Source organism: Hemitrygon akajei, chromosome 6 (genome assembly GCF_048418815.1).
Source record: "Hemitrygon akajei chromosome 6, sHemAka1.3, whole genome shotgun sequence".
NCBI lineage: Eukaryota > Metazoa > Chordata > Chondrichthyes > Myliobatiformes > Dasyatidae > Hemitrygon > Hemitrygon akajei.
Window position 1 is genome coordinate 79004944 of NC_133129.1, and position 23900 is coordinate 79028843.

The following is a 23900-nucleotide window of genomic DNA, read 5'->3' on the forward strand; positions in this document are numbered from 1 at the left end:
AAGAAGAGAGGAGCCCATACAGGAAGTGATCACTACCTTGTTATAGGAGTGATGAAACTCATGCTGAAAAGCACTGGAACCAGAAAACATGAACAAAGACGTTTTGATGTTGAAAATCTCAAGGACACCAGTGTGAGATCTGATTTCACCATTCAGCTAAAGATCAGATTCCAGACCTTACCAGACCTTGATGAGGATGCGACAGTAGACAGGAAGGACACAATGTGGAAACGGATTGCCTTAGCCTTCAAGGAAAACAATGAGGCTTGTCTAGGATACAGAGGTGAAAAGAAAATCAAAGAATGGATACAGGAGGAAACATGGACAGCCTTTAAAGAAAAACAGAAAATTAAGAAGTGTTAGAAACAAAATCAACATGAATTCAGGTGAAACTTCAACTAGCATATACTGAAGCTTGTAAGAAACGATAAAAGAGTCTACATGGAAGTCCTTGAAGAGGAGGCTGAACCAGCAGCTAATCAAGGAAATCATGAAAATAGATAGAGGATTTCAAAATTGGTATGCAGAAAATTGCTGTGGTCCGGTCAGAGATAAGAAGAGTCTGCTTTTGGCAACTGAGAAAGAACAAGAAGCATGGTGTACAAAGTATTTTAGAGAATTACAGAGAAGGCCATCACCGAATGAAGAACCTGACATACAAGAGGCAGCAGAGGACCTCAACATCAACACAGATCCACCCAAGAAAGAGGAGATTGTTGCTGCAATTAAATCATTAAAGAACAGCAAAGCTCAAGTACAGGACAATTTGAACATTGAACTATTCAAAGTTGAACCAAAACATGCAGCAGCCATCCAGCAACCACTGTTTACAATAATCTGGGAATGGGGCAAGGACTCAAGAACGGGATAAAGGGAGTTACTGTTAGGATCCCCAAGAAAGGAGTGCTAAGTGATTGCAATAACTGGCAGGGCATCACACTTTTGTCAATAAGATTCTTGTCAAAGTCATTGTCCAACAGAGTACAGATGCTGTCGATGTGTGCTTGAGCAAGCTGGCTTCGGGAGCTGCAGAGGCTGCCGACTAGATCTTCACACTGCGTAACAGCATAGAAGAATACACAGAGCGTCAGAAACAACTGTATGTGAATCTCTTGGACTTTAAAAAGGTCCTTGATAGCATACACAGGGAGAGCCTCTGGCAAATTCTGAGATCATATGAAATCTCTTCCAAAATTCTCCAGCCTTTCTGGAGTTTTATCCTAATTTCACTTGCACAACTAGGGACTGCAACTTGAGCTTTGACATCAAAGGCAAGACAGACAAGACTGTGTAAAACCTTCTGAATTGCAACCATATTGACATTGCCAAACATTTTAATAAAATCCATGGTGATAATATTCATAGCTCTAATGTCATCAATCACTTCCATCATCTCCTTAAAAAGTTCAGTCAAGACTTTGCCCACACATAACTATGCTGACTGCCCCTAGTTTAGCCATGGTTCTCCAAATGCTCATAAATCTATCTCTAAGAATCTCCTCCAGTAGTTTTGCTACCATTGATGGGGAACTCACTCATCTATAGTTAACAGCATTATCCCTATTTCGCTTCTTAAATAACAGACAGAAGCTAGCTACCCACCACTCCCCTCGAACTCCCCCTGTTGCTTGAATTAATACACAGATCTTGGACAAGGCCCCAGCAATCTCATCTCTTACGTCTCTCAATAACATGAGGTATAACCCTTCAGGCCCTGAGGACTTATCCACCTTGATGATCTTCAATAGACTCAACACTATCTCTTCCTTATTCTTAAAATGCCCTAGCATTTTTGGGTGCTTTGCTCTGATCTCACCTCCAGTTCGTTACTCTTGGTAAGTTCTGACACAATGTACTCATTTAGGACTTCATCCATATCTTCTTTTTCTAAGCACATATTTCCTTCTTAATCCTTAGTTATCCTCTTCTCAATGTTGGTGTAGAATGTCTTGAGATTCTCTTTAATCCCAGTATTGGCCATCCCTTTCTCTCTTGATTCCCTTTTGAGCTCTTTACTAGCTCTTATATAATCCTGGAAGGTCCTGTGTGATTTCAGCTTCCTCATCCTTATACGTCTTCTTTTTACGTCTGGCCTAAATTCACAAACTCTCTCATAGTCCGAGGACCCCTTACCTTACCATCCTTGTCCTTCTTTCTTAGTACAACATATCTGTCCTGTATGCTGTGTAGTTAATTACTGTGTAGCAACCATGGTTTCAAAATTTAAAAATACTGTAATAGTTATGTTTAGTAACAAAAATTATGTGGAATAATTTCTTCAGTTTTTTAAATTAATTTTATTTTTGAACTATTCATGAAAAAGCCAAAGAAGTATTTTTTTAACTTTGATTGCATTATATTAGCAAGAAAACTTGCAATTAATATTATTACACAAATATCAAAGTACAAACGTTGTATAATTATATAGCAGTTTCATTATAATAAATAATTCAGAGAACTGTACAGAATAAATATCTCTTTAAACAAAGACTACAATGTTGTTTGACCATAGTTGTCATTGGTATTATAAAGTTAACTGGTAGTTCTACTCCAGATCATAAAAATGCATTTGATTAGATTATGTTCTAATTTCATAGCACATCACTGGAAAGTCTACTACTAGCAGGAGAAAACCCACCATTACCCTAGCCATTATGTGCATTGATAAAGTTCTACTGGCACTTGATCACACCATCCATGTACTGATTCCCCATCCTGTTTTAGAATTAATATATAACCATGTAACAATTACAGCACGGAAACAGGCCATCTTGGCCCTTCTAGTCCATGCTGGACACTTACTCTCACCTAGTCCCACCGACCTGCACTCAGCGCATAACACTCCATTCCTTTCCTGTCCATATTAATGTATATGACAAACAACATTGGACCCAGTACAGATACCTGAGGCACACAACTAGTCACCAGCCTCCAACCTGACAAACAGTTATCCACCACTACTCTCTGGCATCTCCCATCCAGCCACTGTTGAATCCATTTTACTCCTTCAATATTAATACCTAACAATTGAACCTTCCTGACTAACCTTAAAGGCATCATTGATTAAAATTACCCAAATTTTGTCAGTGATGTAGTGATAGGTTTTACCATTAATCTCTCCAGCTTTCCATCCCAATATAACACATTTTTCTCCATTCTGTCTCCCACCCTTCCTCTGTAAATTAAAACTTTTTTAAAATCTTTAACTGTTTTCTGTTCTGATGAAAAGTCATCAACCTGTGATGTTAACTCTGTTTCCGCCTTCTTAGATGCTACATGATCTGCTGAGTATTTCCAGCATTTTCTCTTTTATTTCAGTTTACTGGCACCTGCAATGTTTACATATAGATTATTGTAAATGTCTTTGGTCATCTTTATGCCATATTTAGTGGTCCAACTGCCTCAAGTATTCATATGCAATTGACAGTCAGTTTCTATACCTGTGTTGCAGTTAGCAGTTCTAGTCATCCTAGATCGTTACCCACCATTATGGTTTCAAACAAGCCTTTGGGCTGTTATACATTGTGGTTTAATCCATAATCTCCAGCCCAATGACTGAATGAACAAACACATTTGTTATCAAAAGCGTATTTCCACAGTATCCCCTTTGTCTTCCCTGGGTCACACTTTCAGAATACCTGTATCAGCTTGTGTTTTAAAGCTGTCTGACAACCACCTGCAAAATTCCCTACCTAATCCAATCAAAACACCTGATATTACTGACCTCTCAATTATTTCAAACCTGATTATCATTAGTGCAACCCTTGACCATTGACTTCATTCACTGACTATTGACCAGCCACTATTGACTAATGATCAAAATCCTGTCAGAACTAAACCTTCAGATCCTTTGCTCAAGCTCCTAATTGAACAGTAGTCTGGCCTATCAAATAATCTCGAATGATTTTCAAGTCAAGAGCTGCTATCCACCTTTAGTTCCTCTTAGTCAACTGATCTATTCTCTAAACCACGTATTTAATATAGTTTCAACTCCAGAAAAACAAGATTTCTTTTGAGCTCCTTAATGGCAAAGTAGGCTAAGTAAAGCCCTTTAACAATGCGAGACATTTTCATAAACGCAAATTTCCATGTGCCTTCTGTCTATTGAATTTCCCCATGGCAGGCTTTTTGCTGTCTTTTTGGTCTATTGCAAGCCAAATGTTTGTTGCACCTTCAATGCCAACATATTTCTTTTGTAGGAATCTAAGGCTAAAGAACACTGGATTATATCATTCCCTCTTGATTGATTTCCAGGAGGCAGGGCTAGTTTCTATTTATACTTCTAGGTGACAAGAAGTAAGATAACATTGATGTTAACTTAATAGATAAATGCTAACAAAATATTAGGTTTATATTAAACCATCTGAAGGTGCAAATTTGATTACAAAAATGTCAAACAGCATAGCAAGTTAGGAAATATAACTTGCTACATTATTTATTTTTCTGCAGAGGAGGGTAATCTATATGGAATGACCTGCCAGCGTAAGTGGTAGAGATGGGTATAATAATAACATTCAAAAGACATTTGGTTAAGTTCATGGATAGAAAAGCTTAGAGGAATATGGGCCAAATGCAGATAAATAGGACTAGCCCTAGATGGCACTGTTGGGATGTGCTGAAAGGCTTGCTTGCAGGCTATATAATATATGACTCTAAATACTAGTCCCCATTACTCTTGATTATGGTCTTTACGAATAAAAGTATACCAACTGAGAAAGGCTATTCTAAATTATCTACCAAACTTGCTAAAACTGGTTAATAGTAAGTGCGTCAGTGACAATTCGAAATTGAAATTATCCTTCTTCCACATGAGAATCTATCTGCTACACAACAACATTGTGAATACAATGCTCCCACAACGAATGGGATATTCAAGGTTTGTAATCAAAGTATTAAATCCTCAATAGGTTTGAAATTCAAGAATTAATAGATGTACTTTAAATCACAATTGTTACACTAAACTTGGAGATTTTAATGATTAACATATATTGATTAACAGTGAATGCATAAAATAGATCATACCATTATTTTCTGGATGGTTTCTATCATGTAATTGTCATCTTCAAGGATGTCTGCCAGGTTTGGTCCCTCACCACATGTTTTTTCTTCAACCTTTTTATTGATAATTGGACTGGTAAAGGCATTAAAGTATGAATCAGACACAAGATTGGTTATGGAGAGGACAACTGCCTGCATTTGTAGGACAATATCTGAAATCCCAACCTGACAAACAAAACACATGAATCAAGGTCAAATAAACATGATACGAGATGCATTTAATTTATTCCTATTCATATTTTAGAACATTTCTGGAATTTATTTATTTATTTTAATTTGACGGTGTTGTTCCTTTTTCCTTCATGCAAAACTGATTTCTGATCTCATAAAATCTTTAGCTTGAAGGGCAGAAAGATGCATAGTAGCATCACTGGTTAAATCTTTAGTTGGAAGGATGGCACAGTGGTTAGAACAATGCTTTACAACACCAGTTGTAAGATCGGGGTTCAATTCCCACTGCTCTCTGTAAAGTGTTTGAATTTTCTCCCCTTGACGATGTGGGTTTTGTCCTAGTGCTCCATTTTATTCCCATCTTCCAAAGACATATGGACATATGGGTAAGGTTAGTAAGTTGTGGTAGGTGTACCATGTTGGTGTTAGAAGCATGGCAACACTTGTTGGCTGCCCCTAGCACATTCCAAGTGTGTTGGTCATGGACAAAAAATGGCACATTTCACTGCATGTTTCAATGTTTTGATGTACACGAGACAATTAAAGCTAATTGTATAAGCTAATCTTTAATCTTTAACAGTTTGAGATAAATACTGGCCACCGTAGCAAAGAACTATACATGTACTTCATAATGATGTGGGATAACAGCTCAAGACAACTGAAATGATAATTCATTATGAAGATAATACCACATTCCTCAGGTTCACAAGAAAGTAAACAAACTAATGTCATTACTTAGCTGGATGTTAAGTATTCTTGACAAACCTCAAATTCCCCCAAGGCAGGCTGAAGCAGCAAATCATTATAAAGTAAAATCATGTCTACAATAAACATTGGCGTTAAAGCAAGTTCTTCCTCTTGAAGAGCTTTTGCCTTGAGATCTTCCTCATCTAAATCTTCATCCTCATCGTCTTCTCCAAGGACATTGCTCATGTAAATACTAGATGCAGTAGCCTGTGCAAGTGACTGAGAAAGGTATATTAATATTTTTAACATTAAAATACTGTGAACAAACCAACCCATTGTCCAAAGTTCCAAATAGTCAGCTGGCAATTACAGTGTATACATGTCTGAGCATTTTAATCTTGGCTGCAGCTTCCTTAGTGGAGACACAAGAGACTGCAGATGGGAAGGTGTTGAGCAAAAAATACAATGCTAGAGGAACTCAGTGGGTTCTTTAGTTGAGTTTCTCCGGAATCTTGATTTTTACTTTAGCTTTATTTTAACACTTAAGTTTATAGAGCAATGACAGCATGGGGAAACATGGTAGCTACCCAGTGCAGCCCCCCCCCCTCCAAACTGTTATGGATGTCACACAGTTTCATAAAAGCCAAGAACATGCATAGATTTTTGAAATATATTTCCACCATTCCTCAAGGAAAATGTGACAAATATCCTAAATATCTACCTTCTTTTCCAATTCATATTCTCTGTCCTGCTCATTTGTGCTCCAAATTCTAATTAGTTCTTCCTCTGGAATATGCTTCAGCTTCTCTGCTAGTTGATTATATAAAATTGTAATGGACTTTACTGCAAGGTCATGCAATGTGTTGACTATGAGATAATCTGTAAGCCGGATGAAGCTAGAAAGGAATTAAATATATTAGGTAGTTGAGATTTATCTTGAACAGTTTGTGATGATTAAAATGAATTTTTATGTCTTCGCACTAACCAGGTTAACCTCCTGCAGTGAGATCTCTTGTTTGCTTGTCCTGTATAGTTTATTTTATCAGATGATTCCGTAAGAATCTCAAAGGCAATATTGGAATGCAAATTATCAGTCTCACCAATTTCTGTAAGTCAAAACAATATTTCTTATGTAATAAAAACAGTCATGCATTATAGTTATATAAACCAATAAATATTTGCCTCAAAAGTAGTTTATGGCCTCTTGTGTAAGTTTTCCCAAGAAGGCTAATTACACTATTAAGCAGGACCTGATGTCAGTAGATAAGGAGCATTGTTTGTAGTTAAGTCCAAATTTAATAACTGGGAAATATTTAATGGCTAACTGGTCAGAATTCAGGACCGAGATGTTCCTACGAGGAAGAAATACAAGGAAGGCAAGTTTTGGGGACCTTAGAGACCAGAAGTGTTGTCTAGTAGGCGCAGCTGTTGATCCCAGGGGATCATGAGTTTGCACCTCTGGTGAACTGTGTCCTCTCCAGGGTGCAAGCCTGGGCAGGAAGATTTGGAGAACTGGCTGTTGCTCATGCAGCAGGTTCCCCCCTCCACATCACTGTTGTAGTCCAAGGGAAGGGCAAGCGTCAATACAGGTTGGTACAGTGTCGACGTAGAGGTTGCCAGAGAGAAGTTGTAAACATCATCAAACTGCCTTAGGGACCCTGGCTCCAGATTTCTTCCTTGGGGTTTACTTCTGAAGCCTTTTCCATGGGTGGATATGGCCACAAGACAGCGGAGGTTTAAAGTCAGAGTCTTCCTCCTCCTAGGAGGGCTGCCATCCAAGAATGATGAGCCTCACCTGCCTGAAGAAGTGTTGTAATTTTAGTCAGAAAGGAAAGAGATGCATATAAAATGTTTAGGAAGTTGAAATTGGGTAGGGCCTTTGAGGAATATAAAGGAAGCAGAGGTATATTTAAACAGGAATTCAGGAGGGCTAAAAGAACCAGGTAACGTCATTGGCAAGTAGAATTAAAGAAAATCCCAAGGCATTTCGTACATACATTAAAAACAAGAAGATAATAAGGGGGAGGTAGAACCACTAAAGGACAAAGGATATAATTTACGCCTGGAGCCAGAGGAAGTGGGGGAGCTACTAAATGAATAACTTGCATTGGTATTCACCAAGTAGAAGGACATGGTATAGCAAGATCAGGGAGAGGCTTGCTGATATTCTAAGGTATGTTGATACCAATAAGGAAGAAGAAGGTGTTGGGGTTTTTGAAGAACATTAGGTGAATAAGTTCCCTGGCTCTGCTGGGGTGTATCTAAGGTTATTGAGAGAAGCAAGACAGGATATTGCCAGGGTGTGGACAGAAATCCTAGTACCCTCTTTGATAACGGGTAAGGATCCCAAGCACTGGGGACCAATCAATGCTGTTTTTCTGTTTAAAAAAGGCTAAAGTGACAAATCAGGAAATTATAGGCCAGTGAGCCTTACATCAGCGGTAAGGAAGGAATTAGAAAAAATTCTTAGGGATAGGATCTACTTACATCGGGAAAAGTATAGGGACAGCGGGTAGTGTATGCGAATGTAGGACAAGGAAGGATTGGCAATGAGCAGTAGAAATCAATGTCTGTACAAGTGTTTTTGAATGTTTGCAAGATTAAATCTTCATGTGTGAGTACATCTTTAAAATGTATCTACAGGTTAGCTTAAGTGACAGTTACTTTTGTTGAAAGCTGGAAACTACTACCCCTTTGTAGTTCTGAATATTGCTTAGATGATTTGTTTGACATTGTAAACCAAGTTTTAGAGCCATAGAAATATGCAGCTTGGAAATAGGCCTTTTGGCCCAACTGGTCCATGCTGACCAAAATTCTCATCTAATCTATTTCCATTTGTCAGAGTTTGCCCCATATCCCTCTAAACCTTTCACATCCATGTACCTGTCCTTTTAAATATTGTTAATGTATCTTCATCAACCATGTTCTCTAGCAGTTCATTCCATATAGACACCATCCTTGGTGTAGAAAGTCATTCCTCGGCTTTCTGCTGATTGCAAATGTCACTCCACTTTTTAAAAAGGGAAAAAGGCAAAAGAAAGGAAATATGGGGCAGTTAGCCTAACCTCAGTGGTTGGGAAAATGTTGGAGTCTATTATTAAGGATGAGGTTTCGAGGTACTTGGAGACTAATGACAAAATAAGTCAAAATCAGTGTGGTTTCTGTAAAGGGAAATCTTGCCTGACAGATCTGTTAGAGTTCTTCGAGGAAGTAACAAGTAAGGTGGACAAAGTAGAGGCAGTTGACATCATTTACTTGAATTTTCAGAAGGCGTTTGATAAGGTGCCACACATGAGGCATCTTAACAAGATAAAATCCAATGGTGTTACAGAAAAGATATTTGGCATGTTAAAATAAAATTACAATTATAATTGCTCAATATTGTTTCAGCTCTCATTTCTCTCATTACATACACTGTTCTTTCTGTCGTCTGCCTTGCAAATCTATAATCACTAAAAGCCTCTCCAAGGAATAACTCAGCAAACAAATGACAAAATTTGCTTAGGATTTTTACTAAATGATGTGTTTGCATCCTATTTGATACTATTTGAATCTCAGAGGCAGGGCTAGTCAGATAAGGACTGATAAAATAACTGCAGTTTATTCTAATACAAGAAGCTGATAGATAAGGCAGAAGACTTGGGGTTTACGAATGGAATATTGTAGTCATAACTGAAGCATGGTTAAGGAAAGGGCAGGACTAGCAGCTCAGGAGTCTGGGTTTAAACATCTTATAGGGATGTACGTAAAAGAGGAGGTACATTGATTTGGGACAACAACATAGCAGTACTTGGGAGGGATATTGCAGGATCATCCATTGAGGCTACATGGGGGGAACTTAGCAGTAAGAAGGAGGTAATCACTTTGCCAAGGTTATATTATGGGCTTTCCAGTAGCCCACAAGCATTCAAGGAACAAATACGTAGGAGGTCACAGGTACCTGTAAGAACTACAGGCTTGATGGATGGGTCAGCATAGACAATTGGGCTGAATGGTCTTTTATCAGGCTGAATAACTTTATGATAGAGGGGGCCATGACCAACATGTCAGAATGGGAATGGAAATTAGAATTAAAATGGTTGTCCACCAGAAAATCCTACATGTTGCAGATGGAAGTTAGAGAAATCTATGCTCATGCTGTTAGGTTGGAGGCTACCCAGACGGAATATGATTTGGACTATGGGATTAATGGATTTTTGGCTAAATTTGCTGATGATACAAAAATAAGTGGAGGAGCGGGTAGTGTTGAGGAAACAGAGAGCCTGCAAAGAGACTTAGATAGTTTAGGGGAATGGGCAAAGAAGTAGCAAATGAAATCCAATGTTGGAAAGTATATGGTCATGCTCTTTGGTGGAAGAAATAAATGGGCAGATTATTATTTAGATAGGGAGAGATTTCAAAATGCAGAGATGCAAAGGGACTTGGGAGTCATTGTGTAGGATACCCTAAAGGTTAAACTCCAGGTTGAGTCAGTTGTGAAGAAGGCGAATGCAATGTTGGCATTCATTTCCAGAGATATAGAATATAAGAGCAGGGTTGTGATGTTGAGGCTCTATAAGGCACTTGTGAGACCACAGTTGGAGTATTGTGTGCAGTTTTGGGTTCCTTATTTCAGAAAGGATATACTGACATCAGAGAGGGTTCAAAGAAGATTCAGGAGAATGATTCCAGGAATGAAAGGGTACCGCATGAGGAACATCTAGCAGCTCTTTAGCTGTATTCCCTGGAGTTCAGGAGAATGAGGGAGGATCTCATAGAAACACTCCAAATGTTAAAAGGACTGAACAGATTAGATATGGCAAGAGAGCACTACTTCAGGATTGAAGGACGTCCATTTAGAACAGAGATGCAGAGGAATTACTTTAGCCAGAGAGTGTTAAATCTGTGAAGTTTGTTGCCACAAGCAGGTGTGGAGGCCAAGACATTGGATGCACTTAAGGCAGAGATAGATAGGTTCTTGATTAGCCAGGGCGTCAAAGAATATGGGGAGAAGGCAGCGGAGTGGGGATGACTGAAAGAATTGGATCAGCCCATGATTGAGTGGCAGAGCAGACTCGATTGGCCGAATGACCTACTTCAGCTACTAAATCTTATGGTCTTATGCTCTAACCTGAAGAGTGCCCACAGTGTGAGAGTAGAGGAGGTTGTTGACCAACATGATGGAATAGGAAAAGGAATCGGAATTGAAATGGTTGAAGATTGCTTGTTACAGATGAACTGAAGTGCTCGACAAAGTGGTCCTCCAATCTCTAACAGGTCTCACCCAGTGTTTCCTCATCCAGAAGAACTGTTTGGGGCCCTGAATGAAGGTGAGGGAGAAGGTCAATGGGTATGTGCAGCACTTCTTCTGATTACAGGGATTAGTGGAGAGGGATGAATGGATAAGGGAATCACATAGAATGCAATCATTGCAGAAAGCAGATAGTGGTGGGGAGGTAAAGATGTGTTTGGGGGTAGGATCTTGCTGAAGATGGTAGAAGTTGGACAGAACCATGTGCTGGATCCAGAGACTTGTGAGGTGGTAGGTAATCATAGGAGGCAACAATTCACCTGCAAATCTGATGGGGATGTTTTCTGTATTCAGTGCTCCCAATGCGGCCTCCTCTACATCGGTGAAACCTGACATTGTTTGGGAGACCACTTTGTTGAGCCCCTTTGCTCCATCTGCAACAAGGAATGGCTAACTTTTAAAATTCCAATCCTCATTTCCATTCCAACATGTCAGTCCACGGCCTCCTCTACAGTCACAATGAGGCCACTCTCGGGCTGAAGGAGCAATAACTCACATTCCATCTGGGTAGCTGCTAACCTGATGACATGAACATGGATTTCTATAACTTACAGTAATTTTTCCCCATTCTGGCTCCCCTCTTCTCTTCTCCTCACCTGCCTGTCACTTCTCCCTGGTGCCCTTCCTCCTTCCTTTCTCCCATGGTCCACTATCTTCTCATATCAGATTCCTTCTTCTTCAGCCCTTTACCTTATCCACCTATCACTTCACAGTTTCTCATTTCAACCCCTCCCCCTGCCCCACCGTCTTATCTGACTTCTTCCCCCTTCCTTTCCTGTTGTGATGAAGTGTCTCGACCCAACATTGACTGTTTGCTCCTTTCTATAAATGCTGTCTAAACTGCTGATTCCCTCTTGCATTTTGTAAAGGGTATATTGATCTTAGAGTAGGTTAAAGGGTCAGCACAATATCTTGGGCTGATGGCCTGTACTGTGCTGCATTTTTCTATGTTCTATATTCTATCATAGAACCTGGAAACAGACTATCGGACCAGCCATTTTGATTATGACGTTTCTGGATTAATCCCAAATTCCAGCACTTGGGTCATGGTTGAATATACCAAGATGATTCAAGAGAATCTGTAGCCATTTCTTAAATGCTGATGGGAAATTTTAATTGCCCAAAATATCGATTGGCATCTCCCTAGAGCAAGGGGTTTAGATGGAGTGGAGTTTGTTAGGTGTGTTCAGGAAGGTTTCTTGACACAATATGTAGATAAGCCTATAAGAGGAGAGGCTGTACTTGATTTGGTATTGGGAAATGAACCTGGTCAGGTGTCAGATCTCTCGGGGGAGAGCATTTTGGAGATAGTGATCATAATTCTGTCTCCTTTACAATAGCATTGGATAGAGATAGGAACAGACAAGTTAGAAAAGAGTTTAATTGGAGAAAGGGGAATTATGAGGCTATCAGGCAGAAAATTGAAGGTTTAAATTGGAAACAGATATTCTCAGGGAAAAGTATGGAAGAAATGACAGTAGGAAAGTGTGTATGGAATGGAAGGAAATAGCAGAGCTACTTAATGAATACTTTACTTCAGTAGTCACTATGGAAAAGGATCTTGGTGATTGTAGTGATGACTTTCAGCAGACTGAAAAGCTTGAGCATGTAGATATTAAGAGGATGTGCTGGAGCTTTTGGAAAGCGTCAAGTTGGATAAGTCACCAGGACCGGATGAGATGTATCCCAGGCTACAGTGGGAGGGGAGAGGGAGGAGATTGCTGAGACTCCGGTGATGATCTTTGCATCATCAATGGGGATGGGAGAGGTTCTGGAGGATTGGAGGGTTGTGGATGTTGTTCCTTTATTCAAGAAAGGGAGTAGACATAGCCCAGGAAATTATACACCACTGAGTCTTACTTCAGTGGTTGGTAAGTTGATGGAGAAGATCCTGAGAGGTAGGATTTATGAACATTTGGAGATGTATAATATGATTAGGAATAGTCAGCCTGGCTGTATCAAGGGTAGGTCGTGCCTTACGAGCCTAATTGAATTTTTTTGAGGATGTGACTAAACACATTGATGAAGGAAGAGCAGTAGATGTAGTGTACATGGATTTCAGCAAGGCATTTGATAAGGTACCCCATGCAAGGCTTATTGAGAAAGTAAAGAGGCATGGGATCCAAGGGGACACTGCTTTGTGGATCCAGAACTGGCTAGCCCACAGAAGGAAAAGAGTGGTTGTAGACAGGTCATATTCTGCATGGAGGTCGGTCACTAGTGGGATGCCTCAGGGATCTGTTCTGGGACCCTTACTCTTCGTGATTTTTATAAATGACCTGGATGAGGATGTGGAGGGATGGGTTAGTAAGTTTGCTGATGACACAAAGGTCGGAGGTGTTGTGGATGGTGTGGAGGGCGGTCAGAGGTTACAGCGGGACATGGATAGGATGCAAAACTGGGCTGAGAAGTGGCAGATGGAGTTCAACCCAGATAAGTGTGAAGTGGTTCATTTTGGTAGGTCAAATATGATGGCAGAATACAGTATTAATAGTAAGACTCTTGGCAGTGTGGAGGATCAGAGGGATCTTGGGGTCCAAGTCCACAGGATGCTCAAAGCAGCTGCGCAGGGTGACTCTGTGGTTAAGAAACCGTACAGTGTATTGGCCTTCACCAATTGTGGAATTTAGGAGCTGAGAGGTAATGTTGCAGCTACATAGGACCCTGGTCAGACCCCACTTGGAGTACTGTGCTCAGTTGTGGTTGCCTCACTATAGGAAGGATGTGGAAGCCATAGAAAGGGTGCAGAGGAAATTTACAAGGATATTGCCTGGATTGGGGAGCATGCCTTATGAAAATAGGTTAAGTGAACTTGGCCTTTTCTCCTTGGAGTGATGGAGGATGAGAGATGACCTGATATATGTGTATAAGATGATGAGAGGCATTGATCGTGTGGATAGTTGGAGGCTTTTCCCAGGGCTGAAATGGTTGCAATAAGAGGACACAGGTTTAAGGTGCTGGGGAATAGTTACAGAGGAGATGCCAGGGGTAATTTTTTTTACTCAGAGTGTGTTGAGTGCATGGAATGGGCTGCTGGCAACAGAGGTGGAGGTGGATACAATAGGGTCTTTTAAGAGACTTTTAGGTAGGTACATGGAGCTTAGTAAAATAGAGGGCTATAGGTAAGCCTAGTAATTTCTAAGATAGGGACATGTTCGGCACAGCTTTGTGGGCCAAAGGGCTTGTATTGTGCTTTAGGTTTCTCTATGTTTCTATGCTTTTAACGTTCACACTACCTCAGAAAGTGTATTCCAGTTCCTTACCACTCTCTGGGTAAGAATAAAGCCCCATCAGATCTCATATAACCTTTTATCAATTAACTTCAATCTGTGTCCTTTAGTTTTCTCTTCCTCTGATATGAAGTAAGTTTTCTTACTGTCTACCATATCTAATGACTATTATCTTATATACCTTGAGCACAAATCCTCTTAGCTTCCTCTGCTCCAGGGTAACTTGTCTTTGCCTCTCCAGTCTCTTCTCATAACTTAAATGCTCCAACCCACATAAAGTTCTGGCAAAACTCCTCTGCAACCTCTCCAATAAATTCAAATCTTTCATATTATGTGGTGACCCAGCAGAGGTCTGACTAATATTTTATGAAGATGTAGCATAATCCCCCTTCTTTTGTATTCAATGTTCCAACTGATGTAGTCCAGTATACTAAATGCCTGCTTAACCATGTTATCTACTTATGCTGTCACTTCAGGGATCTTTGAACTTATAAATTAAGGTCCCTCTGATCCTCAATATTCCTTTGCACTTTACCATTTATACTGTATGTTCATCAATTCACATTTATCAGGATTAAACTCCATCTGCCACTTCTCAGCTAATTTCACCAGTGCATTGATTTCATCTCGTAACCTACAACCACCTCCCATACTACCAGCAACACCACCATTTTTGACCTTACTGATAATGCCTACCTACATTCACATATATTAAAAACAGGAAGATACCCAGATTTTTGCAGAACATCACAAGTCACTGGCATCCAATCAGAAAATTAACCTTTTGCCATCACTCTTTGTGTCCTATTGTCAAGCCAATGTTGGATACTTTCTTCCTTGACCTGGATCCCTTGGGTCCTAACCTTTTGGATTGGTGTCTCATGGGAAACATTTCTGAAATCCAGGGCATTATTGTCTAAACCCTGAAAGATTCCATGTAAGCCATATCTTCTGCACTGTCCTCTTCAAAACAATTTTTTAATATTAAGAGGTTCAGTGTCAGGCTGGCAAAGTGTGCAGTGGAAGTAAATGATTCACAATGAACTTACTTAGTGACAAATTAGGCATGAGCTTGCTTATATTAAATACATGTTTAGCTACACATATACATACACATATATGTACAATTTACTCAGGTGAGTACCTGCACTCTGAATCTCAGACAAATAATCATCTGGTATATATCCAGCTTCTAATAGAGCCGCGCAGCAAGCAATCTTGACAGTCTGCTGTGCAATTTTCCTGAATTGAGCCAGTTTCTCGGAACCCTGCCAAATGAAAATAGCTGAGAAATCCAAATTCATTGGTATGGATAATCAAATATAACATTCATACTATGTAGGTATGGCTCAAACCTTTCAACACCATGAGTGAAAAATGGTCCGTTTCTTTATGACATACAAGTATTGTAACTGTTAGTAGAGATGCCTGGAATTAGGCTATGTATTAATTGCACAGGGTTTAATGAACAACTGCAGGTTTCCCAGCTCTCGCACTTTGGCATTCTGATATGTGATGAGGATAACTCTATCCACATCTCAAAGGAGCCCGGTCAAGGCTACTAGTCATAGGTGAGACTGCAAGAGATCACAAGCTGAGGCTTGTATGTAGCAATGTATTCTCCACTGTGGAGAGGTTTGCCATTTGCTAAAGCTTCATAGGGCTCTTCCACAATATGACCAAGTACAATCAATTGACTGATTTTGATTGGCATCTTTCTTGTAGCTGCCTGAAATTTCAATGGAGTACAAGTGTTGCTGGTAGTCATTACATGCTTCTGCACATATAAAAACTTATGCCTAAAGAAGTATTTTCTAGAGATCTGCTTCCAAGTGAACAGTCCTCTTGAGATTTAGCTGCTAGAAGAAGGAGCAAAGAGAAAAGGGTTCATAATAGTATCCTAAATCTCCTTATATTCTTCAGGCTGCAATCACTTTACCTCAACCTCTGCGATAACACTTCAGAAAGTATTTAGTTCATTTGTGATTGATCTGTCAACTATTATAGCCACAAACACAATATTGAAGCAGGGCAAGGACCGAACTGCTTCTCAAACATGGGTCTTAAATTTTATTCACCTGGTTTCATTCAACCTGTTTGTACCATGACCTTTCAATTTTGCCTACGCATTTCAATATCATTGACAAACAAAGTCAACCACAAAGGACAGTCAAGGGTTTAATTTTATTTCTGAATTTTCATGTATCTGCCACATTAGTATTCAGAGAAACAAGGACTGTATCACCCAATGGTGTACAAAACAGACAGTGCACTAGTAGGCTTTCACAAGCATGCACAAAGCCTCCAGCATTAATACTGAAAAGGGATGCGAATTGAGCATTGTTTCGGCCATGAATTCCAGCACGTAGAATAATAAGATCTGAAGCGTCATAGCATAATGTATGTCACAACTCTAACCTCTAGTTGTTAGTTGAGTTCCTCAGCCTACCCTTTCACTAATCAGTGATCCCATATGCTCAACTATTCATCCATGCCTCTTCTCATTCATCTGTTTGCACGGCTCCTAGCATCTGACATTAAATCAATCCCAAGTAACAAGGCTATTAAAAATCACAAAATCCTGATCCCCTGTAACTTGTTTCCCAGCACTTCCTCTCCGTTGGCCTCTCTCTCCAGCATCTTTTTGCCTTTGTGACCTATGACCATGCCCCCTGACCTAAATGTTTTATTTTGTAACAAAGATCTTTGGGAGTATTGGATCAATTTCCATGCATTACAGATTTGTGCAATGATAGGCCATCAAACAAATAGTGCATATCATCTTTATTTTACACTTTTACAGCTGTCACTCATCTTCTAGGCCTAAAGTTTTACTGGGGCAAGAACATCAAAATTCCAAGAAGGGAAGGGTAGGTAGTTGAAAGCTTGAAAAGCACAGCTGCAGGCAATTATTTTTCAGATGTAAGAAACATGGCAGCTATTTTGAGAATAATAATGTCCTACTTACACCATGGTGATGATAGCTAGATAATCTGTTTTAAATATTGAACTGGACATTGAGAATGATTTCCTTGATCATGAAATCACAAAATCAAAACTAGACACAGAAGAAAACAGGCCCTTCTGCCTATTGTCCAATTGACTAACAGCTCCCTTCAGTATTCCCATTTTTATTTTCATAATTTTCTCATCAACTATTCATAGATTCTGCCACTCACCTACATTTTTCCTATAGTACGTGACCATAATTTGTAACATTATGGAATATATTCAATTGCACTGAAAAATGAAGGCCAGCATCCATATGCATTCCTAATCATGTTATCGACTGGCACCGTATCCTTCAAAGATATTTGAACAGATGCATCAAGGTACCTCTGTTCCGCAATGCTCCATAGAATTGTTGGCAATGGTATACTCTATTCATTCATGATGTATATTCTGGCTTGACTAATACTCGCAAAATGCATCACCTTATTTATGAGAATTAAACTCTTTCTGATACCAACCTATTTCCCATCACAATGATATCACCATTACCCTCTAACCTAAAACTACCCTAAATACTATCAATAACTCCACCAATGTTAGTATTATCTGGAAATTTTGTGATAATGTGTACTTGCATCTATATCAAATTATTCATGAGTATAATAAAATTGGGTGGTGTGGTGGAGATAAGTCTTTACCAAAGGATGTGTAAGGCACTCATCCCCTCCACTGGCCTGCAGGTCACCCTTGGGTAAGGTGTAGCACCTGCTTAGCAACCCCGGCCCCCCAATCAGGATCATGTGAAGCCATGGGAGTAGGTCTATGAGCAGATGGTGCATATCGCATCCTGGTTATGCAACCAGGCAGACAATCTCTGAAGAGTATTGTTAATGGCTGGAGTCACACATTTTGTAAGACACTGCCCAGAAGGCTGCAATGGCAAGTCACTTCTGTAGAAAAATTTAGCAAGAACAATCATGGTTAAAGACCATGATCACCCATGTCATATGCCACGGCACTTAACTATACTGATGATGATTATTAAAAGCAAGAGACCCAACTCTAATTTCTGTGAACTCCAATAGTTACAGGCATCCAGTCAATGGATCCAAAGTTGTGCTGGATTGAAAGACAGGGGATGATGGTAGAGAAAGCCAGGATAACCTTTGATCCAATTTGCTGACTTGCCCTGGATTCCATGGGCCCAGAGCCTCAAATGAGATATTGTCAAAGGCTTTTAGCTAATGATTCAAACTGTTCCTTCCCTTAACGTTGAACTCCACGTAATATAATGAAATAAACGTTATCACAGACTTTCAATAATTCATTTCAGCCTCTTTATATGTCTCTTAATCATAGCCCACAGAAGGTAATAATGACTGGGAAATTGTGGTCATATCAAAAACTTTTTAAAAGTCATACAAAAGCACGTCAGATAGCATTTCAGATGTTTATACATTACCTCACTAAGTTGTTGGGATTGAATTAACTTGAACTCTTCCAGGGTATACATGTGTCCTTTGTTAATTTTACAGAGAGCCATGTCACTAATGCGATAACACATATCTCTGATGTTGAGAAGTGCAGGTCTCAAGGACTTTATGAACGAGAAATACAAGTTTTGAGAATTACAAGCATACAATTAAATCAAACAGAATGAGATTATGTTTTGCTTGGAGTTTTACATATACAGAAAGGTGCTGGAAAGGGCCAGCATAATGAAAGATCCCACACAGGGATTCAGAGCAACAAATATTTGTTTCCCTTACTCTTGTGTACTAGAAATGACATTAAACCATCTTGAATCGTAAATATACAGTGGATTCTGGTTAATTGGGGCAGCCACTTATTTGGGCTAATTGTTAAAAAACCAAGAAGTAATTGAGAAAATAGCTGGAATTCCTTTTGTTTATTTTGGACACAATGCCATTTAATTTAGGCAGGGGACTATTTCTGAACAGCTTCTAACTAGTGTTAGTCATATGCACTTGCACAGCTGTTGGACACTAAACTGTGCTTAAAGTGAACAGATTTTAAATAGCTTCAATGACGTGTGCTTTTTTTCAAAAAGCAGTGATTTTTGTCACTGGTACTTGGTGAGAAATAATCAGTAAGACAATTCAGAACTGTTTTGCTCACAGCATTTTCAAGCATTCAAGCTTGGAGATAGCAGAAACAGCCAGGAATGAAAATGAAATCATTTCACCACTTCAACAAGTTAGGCACTACAAAGAATTTGAAAGATTTGACAAACATTTTGAATGTTACAATGAAAATGAAGATTTGGAAGATGCAATTGTCAAAAGGATTGCATGAAGGCAATCCATTATCTACACTAGATGTCTATGCTGATATTGTTCATTTATAGTCAATCAAAAGAACAAGGCAGCATACACTGGATTAATTCCTCTGAAAATAACTATTAGGAACTAATAAACAGTTTCATAGTACTGTAGTAGTATTGATAGTGTCCCAATTAATTCTTAGTTAAATAGTAGTATGTCTTTTTTATACTCTTTTAACTATTTCAATGAAACTTCAGCTATTGAAACAGCAACGTAATTGGGCCAAAATGTACTGATCCAGATGTATCCCAATTAACTGGAATCTACTGTATTTTCAATAAATAACTAAACTGAAACATGTAAATTTTATCAAAAGACCTTTTCTTTTACATAATTATCAAAATACAATTACATTCTATGAAGTTTTATATTTGAAAATGCTTTCATTGTTCAAAGCTATCACTGTACTCTGTAGGGTTAGAAGCATTAAATAAGGCAGCAATAATGACTTATAATACACTAAAAATAGAAAGACATGCAGAAGTACATAAGTACAAATCCAAAGAAAATTTTGGGAGCTATGAAGAGGATGGTCAAAAAAATACAACTGTAGGAGTGTTGACAAAAAGCGACATGAGTGTAATTATTTCTAGCGGACACTTTATTGAACTCAGCAGCAAATGGCAAGGTCGTATATAAGAAAAAAACCCTGCCCCCAAAACGTAATAACATACAATGTAACATGTAACATACACAGAGAACTTAACCCTTAACAGTCTGGGTGAATTCTGCCTACTGAAATTAAGGAGTCCCTACACAACTCACGGAACAAAGGAGATGTGACTTGTATAATCTCCAAAATTCAAGTAGAAACGCATTTTACTACAAAACACAATTTTGTCATTTCCTAAAAATAACTAATCAGGATCTCTATATAAATTCCAGTATGTATTTCTTAATATAACTCCAGATCTTGTCAGGACATGAGAACCTGAGTTATAGGGGAAGTCTGTATAGGTTAGGACTTTATCCCAAGAGTGTAGGAGAACAAAGGGAGATTGTATAGAGGTATACAAATATTTGAGAATTACTTTTACTGTACTTCCTTTTTGAATGTACTTAATATTGTGGCTTCCTTTGCCTCCTGCTTAGAGAATTCCAAATGTTCATCACCAACTAGGTGAAAAAGAAAACTCTCCTTATCTCAGTTCTGAATGGCATACCTTTTATCCTGTGCTTCTAACCCCCAGTCCTGATCTCCATCATAAACATTCTCTCTGCATTTAGGTATCTATGAATTCCCTTCTCATTCTTGTAAATGCCAGTGAAAATAAGCCTAATCAAGCAGATCTCATACATTTGTCTTGCCATTTCAGAAAACTGCATTGCTTTCTTTCCACAGCAAGAGTGGTCTTCCTCAGATTAAGAGAACAAATTATGTACAATATTTCAGATGGGGTATCACGAAGGCCCTGAACAGCTACATAAAGCTATTTTTCTCCTGTACTCAAATCCTCTTGCAATGAAGGCCACACACCATTTGCTTTCCTAACAGCTTACTGCACCTGAATGCTGGCTTTCAGCAAAATGGTATACAAAGGCACCCAAATGCCTTTCCTAGTCTATTATAAATCAAACAAAATACTGTTTACCTTTCTGTGTGTTTCTGAATGAAATCTCACATTTATCAATGTGACTATTCCATGTTGTATTGATTATGCCCACTCACCCTGTTTATTCTAAATCAGATTAGAGTCTCTTTATATCTTCTTCACAGGTTACATTCAGCCCTGCTTCACTCATATAGTGTTGGATGTAACTCAAAAAATTTGTGTAGTTCTCTCATTCAATTCACTGAAATACACTGTGGATAGCTTGGCCCAAGCAATGATCCCTGCAGCACACCACTGGTTTCTGCCAGCAAACCAGAAAACAACCAATTTATTTTTACTCTTTTTCTGTCTGTAACCAATTCTCAACTCATGCCAGCACATTACTCTTAATCCCACGTGCTTTAAATTTGCACACATGAGGAGTCACATCAAAAGCCTTATGAAAGTTCAAATGCACCAACCAACCAACCTCATCCACTGGTTTTCCCTTGTTTATACTATCTTAAAACAGTCGTTTCAGGTAGATAGGGCTTGTCAGCCATGATTGGCAACTCACCTAGGAGAAGGAAAACTCTGATCCAAAACCTTTGCTGCTTTGCATTCATGGGGAAGGCTTTGAGAGTAAACTACAAGGAAACATTTAGAGCTGGAGTCCCTAAATTAGTCCTACACTAAGTTCAATGCTGACTGGCAACTCATGCAATGCTTCTGGTGCCTAACTGTATCAGTCTCGGCTGTTCGTTTGGATTCATCAGATGTGTAGGAAATCCTGCACCTCCAAGCGATATTTATCCCTAATACCAGGAAAACATTTGTAACCTGCATCAGCCATTGCAAAAACATCTGACTTCCAGATTATCAAATCCTCTTTAACTGTACTTATGATCACTGGGACCAATTTTGCAGCTCTCTATAGATTTGCTTGACAGCATTTCTTTCAGGTGTCATCACACTTACTGATACTGAAAATAAAATAATGGTTTATACTCCCACTCAGCAGAGGGAGTGGCAAGCCTTGGTTTCTGCAAAGCCTTCCTTTTCTTTCTATTCTTCCTGATCCTCCTTTGATTCCTTTCAACTGTAACTATGGAATGAGCAAACTTTAAAATATGTTACCAATATAGCTCTAAATTTCTCATATATGTGAGATGGATGCAGTTAGTGATTGAATCAGAAAATCTGAATTTGAGCCATTGGTGGTATTTCCTACATATGTGGTTTATGAAACTAGCAAAAGAGTACACCTTATTCATGGGACACAGCCCAGTCTAGATTGCTGACACAGTAAGTTTGAGTACTTATTTCCATGTGTTCCAGATTTTCTTCAGACAGAGGAGATTATTCAATAGCCATGATGCAATCCCATCCCTTGGCCAGTTTTTCTTGTAACTTATTCTCTCCACATACCCATTAATTCTGCCCTAAGGGCAATTTACAGTGGCCTGTAGTGTGAGGTAAATGGAGCATCCAGTGTGAACTCTACACCGACAGCACCAGAGGACATGGCTGAACCCAAGGCAATGGTGATGTGAAGAAGTAATTCTACTATCAGCACCATTGTATTTCATTGATAGTGTACTACCACACTTATGGAGGAGCCATGAAAAGTCCTTGGCAGGTGGGATTAAAGAGAATCCTAAGGCGTTCAATATATTGGATCAAAAGCAAGACAATAACTGGCAGGCTGGTGCTTCAAGGAAGAGGGTGTGGGTGAGGTCTTAAATGAAGTTACTTTGCCAAGGCTAAGGATACGGGGATCAGATGAAAGTGGCACTTGCTAATTTGCTAGAGCATTTCAGGATAATAAATAAGGTAGTGTTGAAGAACAAAGAGGTGAATAAATGCTTGTGCCTGATGAGATATACACAGATAATTGAGAGATGCAAAATATGAGATTGCTGGGGCCTTGATTAATGTCCTCTCTAGCCACAGGCAAGGTTTCAGAGGACTGACAAGTAACTAACATTTCATTATTCCAGAAGGGCAATAGAGATAATTTTGATATGTTTAAACTGGTGAGTCTCTTGTTAGTGGTCAGGAATTTACTAGAGAAGATTCTGAAGTTTTTTTTTATATAAACATTTGGAAAATCTTAGCCTAAATTAGGGGCAGCCAGAAATTTGTGCAAGTCATGTCTTATTAACTTGATTGAGTTGTTCAAGGGGGTGACAAGGTGTTTGATGAGGGTAGAGTTATGGATGTTGGATTTTATTAAGGCATTTGACAAAATCCCTCATGGGAGGCTCATTCAGAAGATTAAAATGCATGGAATCCATGATGAAGTTTGGCATCAGAATTGGCTTGGCCATAAAAGACAGAGGATAGACATTGATTGGACATCTGTGGCAAGTGGTGTTCTATACAAATCTGTAATAGGAACTCTGCTGTTTGTGATAAATATAAATGACATGGATGGAAACATAGATGAGTATGAGTAGATTAGTAATTTTCCAGAGGATACAATGATTGGTGAAATTATAGATAACATAGAAAGTGGCAAAGTTTATAGTTCAATTGCAGCTATGGACAGAGAGATGGCAGATGGAGCTTAACCTGGGCATTTGTAAAGTGTTGCACTTTGGGAAATCAAATATAGAGAAACAGTACACTGCTA

At 39.1% G+C, this 23900-nt stretch overlaps 1 protein-coding gene across 1 annotated transcript in view; it reads right to left on the reverse strand.

The window, feature by feature from the left end:
• Positions 1-23900, reverse strand: part of dnah6 (dynein, axonemal, heavy chain 6) — a 352146-nt gene that overhangs the window by 298258 nt on the left and 29988 nt on the right. The window contains exons 6-11 of the mRNA XM_073050010.1: positions 18851-18985; positions 15581-15704; positions 6902-7022; positions 6638-6812; positions 5995-6195; positions 5023-5223 (exon numbers count right to left, since the gene is read on the reverse strand). Of these exons, the coding sequence (XP_072906111.1) occupies positions 5023-5223; positions 5995-6195; positions 6638-6812; positions 6902-7022; positions 15581-15704; positions 18851-18985 (957 nt within the window). The remainder of the gene's footprint in view (positions 1-5022; positions 5224-5994; positions 6196-6637; positions 6813-6901; positions 7023-15580; positions 15705-18850; positions 18986-23900) is intronic.